At 39.1% G+C, this 13,125-nt stretch overlaps 1 protein-coding gene across 4 annotated transcripts in view; it reads right to left on the reverse strand.

Annotated features, from left to right (window-relative positions):
* The window catches only part of NEK7 (NIMA related kinase 7), a 73,202-nt gene that overhangs the window by 37,917 nt on the left and 22,160 nt on the right, over nt 1–13,125 (reverse strand). For all 4 annotated transcript variants that reach the window (XR_004752778.1, XM_035332880.1, XM_035332879.1 and 1 more), the window contains 2 exons: nt 4,988–5,050; nt 4,321–4,431 (listed from right to left, as the gene is read on the reverse strand). Coding sequence is in view for 3 of the 4 variants with exons in the window: in XM_035332880.1 (XP_035188771.1) it covers nt 4,321–4,431; nt 4,988–5,050 (174 nt within the window). In the remaining variant the exon portion in view is untranslated. The remainder of the gene's footprint in view (nt 1–4,320; nt 4,432–4,987; nt 5,051–13,125) is intronic.

A 13,125-nucleotide genomic window follows, 5' to 3' on the forward strand; every position in this document is an offset into this window, starting at 1 on the left:
TCATACAACTGTTGTAAATCAGCACTGAGACAGTAGAACAGTACAGCCAGTTTTGTCTGAGCCAGCTGAGGGTTTCTCTCCCCAGGCGCTGGGCGATGCCCTGGGAGAGGCAAACACCTGACCTGCGGCATTCGGACACCGCACCTCTTCCCCACACTAGTGGTGCCCTAACCTCACTCTCCCCCAGATCCTCCCACTACCAGACGAAGAGAAATAGAACTCTTCCAATTAAACAAAGTCAACTTAGAGCCGTGTGCTCTGCAATGTCCCAAAAAGCCTGTGGTACACCTGCAGCACTGCAAATAAGTTCCAAAAAAAGCTCATTGCTAATACCTTTTGGCATCGGAAGAGGAGGGAGGGCTCGCATCCCAGCCCACATGGAGAAGAGAGCTGCCTGACGCTATTTCACACAGGGAAGCCCAAAATATCCATCAGAGGTGAAACATCAAAATGATAATCAATGAGACTTAAAACCTGCCTAAGCACAGAGGCCCAGCTACTGCAGCGCCACAACTAGCAATTTAGATACGCAGCAGCTGCTTGCCAGGCAATAACTATCACTGTTTAAATTGTCCAATTAAAATATATAAATGTACAAACATCCAAATATATAAATTTACCCCCCCCCAACTATATAGATAGATAAGGACAAAGAATACACTGTTCCCAACTACAAAAAAAAAGAGAGAAATCCATACAAAGTTCACACTGTTTACAAATTTTTCATGTTTTAAAATATTTGCCTATTTAACTTAGATAATTGTAGTGTTTTATTTTTCAACTTAACCCTGAAAAAATATACATTAAAGCATTCTCTGAATAGTGTGTAAAGCGCCTACGTGACATTTTGTGGAATTCATTTTTTTTTCCCCATTTCTTGAGAAAGCTGCTAGCTAACATATTTTCAGCTTTCTAGATGAAAGCTTTCAAGCTCACTCCCAAAACATGATTTAGTTCCTTAAGATCTGGATGACATATTCAGTTTAAAGTTTGCATTTTTTTGGCGTAGTAAGATTATTTGCCAGAAAAACTAAAAATATCTATAAAAAGGAAATAGACCTAGAAGCTTTTTGCTGATCATATTTAAAACAAGCATTGCAGTGTCTTCAAAACATCCCTTCTTACACCTAGTAACTTCAATTTTACATAAAGCATCCTAATTATTCTGCAAGACTTGAAATTTTATTATTTCAGTACCATTAGCACAAGCTTGCTTTTTTTTTTTTTTACTGAATCATTCTGATGTGTTTTCTTGGCTAATGCAATTAGCAGATTCTTATTTGTTTATGGCATTTGCTTTATCCAGTATGTATCAATTGTTGCTTAGAAATAAAAAAAAATCCTGCCCAAGTCAGCAGTTTTGCACCCACAGAACACTGTTCAACCTGTCCCTGTGGTGGAAGAGAACCGTGATCAATAGGAAAGGAGATCAAGCCCCAACCCTGCTTTACGACACATTTCTGCATTGCAAGGAGGTGTTGTGACAAGGTAACCCGAGGGCTCCATCAGCTACCTGTGACCTCGGGAGCTGGATTACCCTAAGACCACCACACTCCACAGTGGAGACCACAGACACCGACAACCATAAGCGACGGGAAACAAGTACAACAGTTATTTATTTGTCATCTTTTCATTGCAATACTATCCAGCAATCTAAGTTACAGAGACAGAAAAATTCAGACTTTTCTCTCCTTCTTTCCCCATCTCCACACAGCGCGTACACAGTACCCAGCTCTGTTCCAGTGCCAAACCAAGTTCATAATCAAAGAGTATCTCCCAGACACTAGTGATTTTCTTCTTCTGCATTACTAACGTGACATGTTCAAGAATTTGGCCGTTAAAAACAAAGGCTGTACAGAAACATATTTCTATGAGAGACGAAACATCCGGGGGAGGGGGAGGGATCAAGTGAGATTCTTATTCAATCACCGGATTAAATTGGGGCGGGGGGGGGCACAGGGAGAGAAGAGAGAGCACGCATGAGATGCTTCTGATTTCATTATGAGATTCGTAAATGCCAATGCACAACTTTTTACTTTTTTTTCCTCCATACAGCAAATTCTGTGAATTCTATTAGAATCCATTATTGGTCCTCAGTATGAATACATCAAGTGATTTTCCACAGTTGTCTACTCAGTGGGGACAAAGAGAGTATTATTCACAGGTAACAAGAGGGACAGTATAAAAGCTGGACAGCGACGACGTGGTTCATTAAGGGAAGAACTAAAGAATTCATTAAGGTGCACTGTGAGGCACAGCAGCTTTGCAAGCATTCTCTGATATGCCAATAATGTCATAACAAATACCCAAGTAAACCAGTTAAGCAGTTTTCCTTGACATTCAGTGGTTTCACTGTCATTCAAACTGTGGTCGTTTACAATTTCAAAAACATGCTCCAACCTTGTTTCTACAAATCACACAGCAGCCAGATACCCAACCACTCTTCTGGGGGTGCCACTACATCCTCCAACAAACTTAAAGCAGCAGACTAGCAAGAATACTGGAAACCCAAGCATGGCTTGATTTTTATTTTTATTTTTTTTTACTAACACAACACAGTTACTGACCTTTGTAATGTGACAGGCAGATATTTGGCTAGGAAGTTTCCACCCCATTACATATTATTTATTTTTCAGGCCATTTTTAAACTATTTTGTTCAAAAGACACTGTAACCGATGCATCCACACGTTACGCTGGTATCATCCAAATAGTCTACCAAATCATTTCCTCCACAAGCAGCATGAAGACTGAGTGCATTGTGACACCTCATACATATTTAATAATAGCCTGATAGGCTGTCATTAACATCAAACAGCAATCTAAGTTTGCTACATTAAACATGATCCCTGTGTTAAGAGGAGAATCACAAACTGCCTCCAAGATCGAGCCTGAAAGAAATACCCACCGACTTGGACAAGGTGTAATGAGGCCAAGTGCACTGAAGGAGCCATTATTCACACGTTGGATTAAAAAATAAAAAAAAAAAAAAGAGGGGGAGAAGGAGGGCAGAAAAAGCTTCGGTGGGTCATAAGACCAGACATGCCATAAGGCAATCTGTCACAGAGTACTCATATTAATAACTGTTGTGTCAAAACTGAACATTCCAAAGAAAAGACAAACCTTCCTTTATGTTTTATGAAATGTAAGCCCGCAGAATTAATCATTCATGAGATGAAGAAAAATATCAGATTTGGATATAAATATTAACAGAACCCTGATAACCCGTTTAGAGCCCAATTTTGACTGTCCTACCTCACAATTAACAATCTAGAAGGGAACATTCTCCAAAAAGCTCAAAGGAAAAAAAAAACAAAAAACTATGAAAGTCATTAATGAAAAAATTAACATTCTCTATTCGTGTAGGTCCTAAACAAAACAGCAGAACTCTGTTCTGTGCCTGGCAGTTGCTGAGAGAATGCTAATCGACTGGCGGCATTTATTCCCTGAGTTCCACTATGTTGACAACAATAAAGTTGGTGCACACACAAGGAAGTACACCAAAGGGACATAATAAAACCAAGACCCAGTGGAAAAAGGGTTGGGAAGCAGGGGAGGTGGTTGTCAGATGACAAACAAAGATTTTTAAAAAGCTGGTTAAAAGTTAATGCAAGTTTCAGCATATGAAGTTCATACAACAGCTCCTAGATATTTTTTTTTTCTGATGAGCTAAAGAACTGGCATTTAACAAGTACAAAAAAATCGCTTAACCTATAGTGAACTTGTTGATACGTGATTGTGTTCTATACGTGATTTCAACCAAATTACAAAATACATTTTCAAAATATGTTAGTCTCAAGATAACATATTTAACTAGGCCTACAAAACCATGCAGTTGTTTCCATTTCAATCATTATTTTGTTTGCTGAAGTGATTAGCAGTTAGAGCTCAAGATACACAGAAAATCACTTCTGCCTTGTGACACCAGCCCCCTCTGCTTTCAAGACTATCATAAAATATAGAATGTTCAAACACAAAACACAGTTGTGCCAAAATCAGCAAAGCCATCAAAAAGCCCTGTTCTAAATGGTGATGACAGTGCTTTTCATTAGCTTTTTTCTTCTCCCCACAGAAAATAATATAATTGAGTCTAGTTTTGTCCTCATCTGCACTTACATTGTAGATAACAGTGCAAAAAATACTTCTGTTAAGCATCAACATTGGGCATACATAAAAAAGTCAGTACAAATACTCAATTTTTCTCCACAGTTTTTGCCATTTTAACTGCATTCAACTCAGTGGTGAGCAAGCAGAATGAAAAGTCAACGAAGTTTAATACTGAAACCTTTTAGCAATAATAATTTTTAAAAGTTAATTCCTACCTTTATCATTCTAGAAAGATCTCCAGCATCAGCTAATTCCAAGACTATGTTCAGTTCATTGTCCTCAATGAATGACGCATAGTATTTAATTACATTTGGATGATTCAGTTGCTAAGAAAAGATTTACAATGCATGTTTTAGTGTAGTGTCTTATACTTTATGAATGAAACATTTTTATTTAGGCAACTAACACACCTAAACTATATTATAGCATGATATAGAACATGCTTTTATGAAAAGCATTTACAGATGATCATTTTGCAATAACAAGCAAGCCTGCCAGAACGTGGTGGAGTTTTAGGATCAAGACGATGATTCATGTCAGTACTTTAAAGGATCTTTTCTTTCAGTGCATCTGTGCAATAGTATGATAAAACTTGATGAAACAGCTGGGCCAATTTTTAAAATCAGAATTTTATCACACACAAGACACTTAACTACAATATCATTATTTTTAGTAGAAACTTCTACTTGAGAAGTTATGCATCTTTCAATAGGATTTAACTCTCTATTTTAACTTTTAAAGCAATTATAGATGATAGATTCCTTAAGGGAGGCTTATAAAAGCTCTACACAGCTACCGGTGGACACTTCAGGTGTATCTACGAAAAAAATAACGTACTTTGATAATGGCTGCATTTTTAATCTTCAAGATAAATATTTTTACCTTTAGAAGATCTATTTCTTTGATGCAGTCAGCACGGGCTTTGGCATCCATTAAATCAAATATCTACACACAAGAGATAAGACAATTAAGTGATTACAAAAAGCAAATTGAGTCATCGTTCTTATCATATAGCATCAATAGAGCAGTTCAAGTTTCACACGAGCAAAATATAATACAGTAATACGAAATACTCCTAATGCTCTTAGTGCAATTGTAAACATTGCAACCCCCACATACTGATTTTGGTGCTGTATCAGTACTTTTAGCCCTTTCATAGGAAACAACTACATTGGAAGTACAGGTTCTCCATGAACTCAGCTGCCACTTCTGCTTATCTATTCAAATACAAGGCAATAATTCAGCACTTCTCCTTCAAGATGGTTCTAGTCCAAGTGTCAGCTATTTCTCCTACATCTACCACACCATTAGCAGAGACGGATTCTTTCTAGGACTGAGCATGCCTGCCTTTCTTAATCTCTTGTTACAGTCCTCCTTTTGTTTTAAACAACGCATGCACTTTTACTCCCTCAGGATCAAAACTTCACTGTCACCTCTGATTCCTTCTCTCCCATTTCCTTCCCTTCAGCAAGGGAAGAAGCTATTTGGGTTCTGTAATCTGTTTACAAGAGCACTTTTTTAATCTGTCACCTTGACTTTTATAGCTTTTTACAGTTAGGCACCTTTGCTCATCATTTTTTTCCACCTCCCATCTGCTCCAAATTATTCTGCAATGTATCTCATCTTTGCCTCTTCCACAGTTAACCACGTTACCCTCCACTAATTTCTGTTTGCAGCAATTTTTTCCTGTCATGAAGAGTCCTTATCCTCATTCTACCCACATTTATATTTGACCTAAATTCTTTCCATTTTCACTGTTTTTACCACCTTGGATTCCCTTTGCACTTCACTTTCTCAGATTTGCAATTCTCCATATACTGCCACCAAGTGATTAAACCCCTTAGAAGTGACCAAATTGTTGCTTTTCCTGTGAATCCTTCCTCTCTCATTCCACATTACTTTCTGAATCCAAGGAAGTGGATTCGGAGAGGCCTGCCTACCAGATATGGAGCTACACAGAAGAATAAGAGATGCACCACGAGTTTCAGTAATGTTATGAGGTAACTTTCTCCAGTTACATCTTTTCAATGCACGCCTTTTCTTTCTAGGTAGTCTCCAGGAAAAGATGTCACATGCTGCGAAGATCACTGTTACCTGGTTGCAACAGCTAAACAAAAACCTCAGCCATCTGAAAACTTACATATCCTATCATGCCACCAAGCCCAGGCACAAAAGTAAGCAGCTACAGTACCCTGAGTACCAAAGGCCTGCACAGAGGCGCCCTCCTAAACTGGCTGCAAACTGCCCACCTGAACCACACCTATTTCCCCTCTCCCCAAAACAGTTCCAACCAAGTCCCCCCAGACAGGACCTGCCACAGCCCACCTCCACGTGCTGCAGCACTGTCCGCACAGGCTGCGGTGGCTCCACGCCGACGGGCAGCCAAACCCCACCACAACGCTCCCGGCTAACATGGGGCAGCTTCTGGACTCTTCCCACAGAGGCCTGGGGCTTCCCTGTTACCGAAACCTTGCCACATAAACCCAATTCCCAAGTACATCATTCCTTTAATCAACTGAAAGACCAAGTCTAGGGATTTCAGTAACGGATCGCAGCCCTCCGAGAGCACATACGCTCCTGTCTAGCCGCTGCTCCCCCTCAGAAAGCCCATCTCCTGCCTGCAGAGCTGACATGGAAAAACCAGCCTGCAGCGGAAAGATTCACTTTCTCAAAACGACAGCTAAGACAAGAACTGAAACGCCAAGCTTGGAGACGGGGAAAAAGAAGAAACAGGAGAGAAGGAATGAAAGAAGAAAACAAAACTGCTCTACCAAGAAAGGGAATAAAACATCTCACAACTACTTGTATATTAATGCCAGGATGATGGGAAATAAACAGACTGAGCTACAAGTAATTATTCAAGGAGGAGACTGAGGGGGATATAACAGAAACACAGCAGGGTAAGTAACAAGAAAGGAATGCTAACACTAAGAAATAAAGCAATTTCAGATGTAAGAGAAGAAAAGCGTTAGTACTATATATGAAATTATAGGTACAAGTATTAGACAGCAAATAGCATTGATGGAAAAGACAGAAGAGTTTATTTATTAAGGCTGGGAAAACACATTTAGCGAAGGAGATGAAACAGCCTGCATCTGCAATAGATCTCAAATCTGAATGAAGAAGCATTGCTCTTTAATTGTCTTGACAATACACTAAAAGTCCTACTACCTGCTACTGTCATGAAGGACTGAAATATTTTTTTCTAGGAAATACTTAGGAAACTTCAAAATATTAGAGGTAGCACATTAACAGTGAAAGTACTTGGAAGGCATGAGATCATAAACGTCTTCGCCAGTAAACTACGAAACCAGCAAAAGGAAAACCTTACACCTCCTCTCCCAAAAGCAATCAATGCATGCACTGAGTAGCAGGGGGATAAAGTACGGGTGCATGGCAAAGTTGTGCATGTCTGCTAAGCCCTAGATAATGTGTTAAGAACACTTCTTATCCATGATACAGAGATCCAGGTGCAGATATGGAGAACTCCCAACATACTGGGGAACCTAATCAAAGCTGCAAACAGAATTTTAAACTGAAAACTGTACACACATTATCTGGTCTTACCGTGTAGAGAAATTCTTCAAAACACAGTTTCAAGATTTAAAAACAAAAGACCTTCACTGTGGCAGGGGAAAAAAGAGAGAAGTTTGGACCTGCTAATGATTGTTTCAGTTTCAATTCCTCACTCAATCCCTTATCTGGTATTTCTGCTAGTTTTACCATGGGCAAGTTCCATAAACACTTCCCAGGTCATTGTAGATTACCTCTATGTGACCAAGCACTCTAACTCTCTACTGAATTTACACTGGAAACACACATTTTGATTCTTTGTTCTTAAGCACAGAATACTTTGACCTGAGCCAAACCCTTGCAGGTGGTTAATCAGCAGTACATATGTAAAAACCTCAGCAGAGGCTGCCAGAGCATGTGGCAGACGAGGACTGCTTCGAAGTTCTGGACCTTCCTCAAATGTGAAGAGGTAGAAATTAAATGTTATTATCCTGCATTTAGAATAATTCTCATTCCTCTGTCATAAGAGATGGGCATTTGTAAAGGAACAGAACAACACTGGCAGACAACAGACTGCCCATGTAGGCTATTGATCACCACCTATAAAACAGTACAAGACACCTGCTTACTAACAGACTTATTAACTTACCTATACTAGCAGTATTTCCCAACACACCGAAACAAGCAAACATTCTGTCAATATACATATATATATTTAAATAAGCTACCCCTCTAGTAAGGATGTAAATCATTACCCCTCACAGAGGTGTAACAGAACAAAGAAAAGCCCTATATACAAGACTGTGAAAGATCTAGGATCAAAGGGTAGGGAAGAAGACGACAAAATTTTGTCCAGGTATTCTGGCTGGCATTCCCAGTATTTCTAATTTGTTATGAAGCCATCACAGAGCATAGGCAAAGCCAAGCAGCTGATCTCAGGAAAGGTCAGACTTAAGTTTTATTAACATGACTCCCCTACAGTTTTGCTACACTTCATACAGCTGAGTGGCAAATTTGTCTCGGCTTCAGCTAAACTTAGTATTTCAAACATGAATAAAATAACACAGTTCAAGAAAAAATGCGTCTTATGAGATCTGCACAAACACAAAGACAATCGGAACATTTACAATTCTGGCCTAGATCTAACCTCAACAGACTGTAAAGGCCTTTTCCTAGAAATCCAGAATTCCTGTTTCTCAGACATTAACCTCCTCCAACAACAAAATTGAAAAAAACACACCAATCCATGGCATCTGAGGAATCTCTACCCTATCATATCAAACAGCTGGCAGTGACTCCCCTTCCGATCAGATTATCCTTCCATTCTGCCAAACTGCTCCACTTGGATCCCAGGCACAAAGCCATGTCAGCTCCTGGGGAGCCTAGTGTGAACAGAACCCAAACCCACTGCACTTCAACACCAGAAGATGAGTCAGCACTGAAGAATGACATGCACCAAAAAACGGAAGCCACAGAGAAAGAGTTTAAAAGCTTAACAACATCCTTTCAAGTGCATGTCAAAACAAACACACAGCAGCTGGTAGAGGAGGAGGAAGGAGCTGCCACCCCCAGCACCCTCCTCCCAGCAAGGAGCTCGGGGCGCTGGGGACACCCCGGACCAACCAGGAGGGCAAGCCTGAACGGGGTCATGGGGAGGGAGAGGTTTGTGCACAGCAACTGCTGGGAACTAGCAGTAATTAGACTTAAGTATTAGCATCACTACAGTTGGCTAATAATGGAAAGCGCTGCGTTTTGGTCAGCCTGTTTGGACATCAGTTGTACTAGCAATAAATTCTACCTCTTGACTCCACTTACAAGGACAGGATGACGGGCTAATTCAGGTTGTAGCTGGGTTTTTCTAGTCCACACAAATTGCATGGAGTATAATGCATTCTTATTTAAAATTTTAATTACTCTTCCCTGGTTTCTGCTTTCAAGGACTCTGGTAAGATTAACATGTCTACAAAGTAATTATGTTTGCTGTGAAAAAACTATTAATATGCAAAAATTATATTTAATATTTTTATGATGCATCCAATTTAACAAAGTGTAATCAAAAACCTCATTTTGAGAAGTGCCATGCCCTATTTAGCAATTAATTCCTGAAAACAATTAGGCAAAAACAGCAGAAGAGATGGACCTTTTAAAGCTCTTACCAAAACTGTATTCTTTTGGCTTTCTAGAAATATCAGTTTTAAGTACTGTCAGGATAGCAGTACTTCTAGAACTATTTCTAAGCTATTTTAAGATACAGAACACAAACTGTTCCCTACACAGATGTGTAAACTAAACAAAAAGGTTGCAACACATGAAATCAAATTCCTGAGAAAACTTCTTACATAGATGCTCATACACTACTACTGCTCCTCGAGAGCTCTGCGCAGAGCGAGAAGGTTGAAAAACATTTAGCCACCAGATGGAAAACATCAAGCCTTAGCTCCTAAGTGCAGACGGTATTTGCGCAATTACCAATGACTGATTTAACTTAGCTTCTGAAGTAAAATGAATGTGTCAGTGTTCCTTCACATCGTACTGCTTTCAAAACATGCCAAGGTGGGAGCCTACTTCATTCCTCTTGCTCTAAAGAGCAATGCTTACTCCTCCAGCACTTTTCCACGACTTCCTCTTCAGTAGTAAGAATAGAAGTCTTTTAACCTTACAATTTAAATGTCAATTCAATCTAGTTCAGCTTTAAAAAGCTGTATAAAAGAAAGATACCTTAACAAAAGTGTTTCTAAAGCAAAGCACAAACATGCCTGCCGCAACATAAGTCTGCAGACAAAGAAGCAAAATAAAGACTTGATGCCACACAAATATTGAGATACTGAACAGCAACAACGAGCATCTTGCCACCACTGCACTGCTGTGCTAAGACAACAGAGCTTCATAAAGTGTAAAACTGCAAGTGCTTCCCTAAGATTAATTATCTCTAATTCAAGCCTGAAGTAGCAATCCACTGACAATGCACAATGAATAATGAATGTAAGCGCAAGATAAAAGGATTCATTTCTGAATCGCAAACATAGGGGTCTCCAATATTGGAGTGAAAGGGAAGGAAAGGTGGAACAATGTGAAGCAGAACTGTTCAGCACAATCTGCAGTTGTACTGAAATGTGCAGCTTCACATAATAGTTTGAGTAGCCAAGGTTTATTTTAAAAATACCATATCAAACAAATAATATCCAGTCAGTGACAGTAAGACTGTATTTACAAGTCGTGTGTTACATTCTTAAAATACACCATTTTAAGCCCCTCATAGCTAAGTTCCTATCAGTTCCACAGTTCACATCTCCACCTAACACAAAACCAACCGCCAGCTCACAGACCTTCCTGCGTTGTAACGCTTTGAGTGATGATCAAATGAAGGACAGAGACTTGGTGCAACAGGGGGACTCACGAAGCTTTTCAGTCCTTCCTTTAGGGCTGAAATAGAGGGAGCATCTTGCCAAGCCTAATATCACTGAGAACTGTTGTTCAAGAAGTTGGTGCAATCTAAGAACTTTGAAAAAAAAAAAAGGTGATCTGTACCTGTGGATGTTAAAAATAGTCAAACGGGGGAAAATGATAGAAAAAGTGGTAAATGTTTTACAAATATAACTCATCAAGAAAGACAAGTAGGTTTCATTTCCATGGAACAAAGACTGGTCAGAGAGGTAGGAGTTTATTATATGCCATAAAATGCATCTCCTCTCTGATGCCCGTTTTTGCTATCCTATAGCGTTTTGAAATTTAATTCCCAGTCTTGGTTCTGGAAGTATCTTGTAGACTTCTGGAAAGAATCAGGACCAGGAGATTGGCGATAAAGCAATTGTAACCATTTACAAAAGATGTTCAGCAGTTTTGTTCTTTGAGAAGAGTTTGTGAGGATTTCTTCCCCTTTCCAAGCAACCGCTACAGTGCTTATTGCCCAGAATGACATGTAGTAGTACCTAAGGGTATTGACGGTTCTCTTGCAAGGATTGCTTACAGTGGTAATGGTAGAGATGCACTGCTTCTTCCTCAGGCTATTCCATATATTTTGGACTTCACACATGTTAAGAAATTTATCTAGAAGCTCTTCAAATTTAGACTGCTACATTAGTAGCTTATATGCGGTTGATCTTTCCTGATGTTTCTTTGACCCAAAGTGTCACTCAGACATTAGCAAAAGTGAAGAATGAAGATTTGGTTTATAATCTGGTTTTATTTATGTAATATTACAACAGCATCTAAAAACATGGTTCCATGAAAAACCTAAATATTATAAATAAACAGAACCTAATTATTATAAATACCACTTGCCTATCTCCAAGAAGGCTAACCATATGCAGGAAGATGAAACGGGAAGGGTAGAACTAGAAGAAAACACCCAACAGTTTTATGTAGTCCAGGTAACTTGCTAGAAAGAAATTGCAAATTAAGTAGTTTCCACCCTGCTACATATCCGACTGTAAACCAAATCAAGAATTCTACTTCATGTCATCTGGACTCAGCAACAACCACAGACTCAGAAGGAGTGGTTTCTGTCACCATCTGCTTGTCCTTCCTCCCACAGCATCTTACTGCCACTTGCTTCTGCTCACGTTGGGTTCCACAAACATACATTTTGTACACATTAATATAACATTTATCAATATTGTACATATTTCAGCCAAGTAAAATTTTAATAGCAGAAAATAAACATCCTTGTCAGAAAGCTTCATTAAAAATAAAAAAATAAAAATCAAAGCTGGCAATCCTTTTGGAACAAATAAAGGCCTGAGATCCAGTAACACCAAGAGAGGAGAACTGAAGAATAATAGTCACATCAGACCTAGAAGGCAAAGACAAGCAGAGGGAACCACTGGTCAAATAGACAGGAAGGGATTAGCTGCAGACTCAACCCAGCCAGGAAAAATAAGTTTGTTTTTTTCTTTTTTTCTTTTTTCTTTTTTTTTTTTTTTGGGGGGGGGGGAGAAAGAGGGAAATAAGACTTGCAAAATCAGAACAGAAGACATGTAGTAGTTAAGATGTGAGATGAAAAAGGGAAGATGATAGGAAAAATAGAAATAAGTCCAGATCTGTGTTTGTTTTCTTCTCTATTTTTTTCCCCTCCCTCCTTTTGTTTGTGCTTTTTTAAACACAAGGTACAGAATTTGGAGCCACTATCTCAACAGAGAAACATGGAAAGTAAGGCAATCCAGGTAGTATTTCATGATACAGTTAAGAAGTATCTTTTTTTTTCCCTATAGGTTAGCCAAATGTTACTTTCTATTCAAATAGTATTCTGCATAGACCCAGCCTTCATACCGAAAGCTGTATCACAGAACACAGAACACTGTCCCTCCCAGCGTATGCTAGTCAGTAACATTCACAGGGAAAAACAGCAGCATATATTGGCTACTTGAAGGCGATCAGAACACTACCAGGATAAAGCCATTTGGAAGAGACATAAACCTTTACCCTTATTTCCTACTAAACACCAAATATATCCCTAGATATTACATGGTTGAACTAGCTTTTCTGCTATAGAAATTTTCACCTGCTAA

The sequence above is a fragment of the Oxyura jamaicensis genome, chromosome 8, assembly GCF_011077185.1.
Source record: "Oxyura jamaicensis isolate SHBP4307 breed ruddy duck chromosome 8, BPBGC_Ojam_1.0, whole genome shotgun sequence".
Lineage (NCBI taxonomy): Eukaryota > Metazoa > Chordata > Aves > Anseriformes > Anatidae > Oxyura > Oxyura jamaicensis.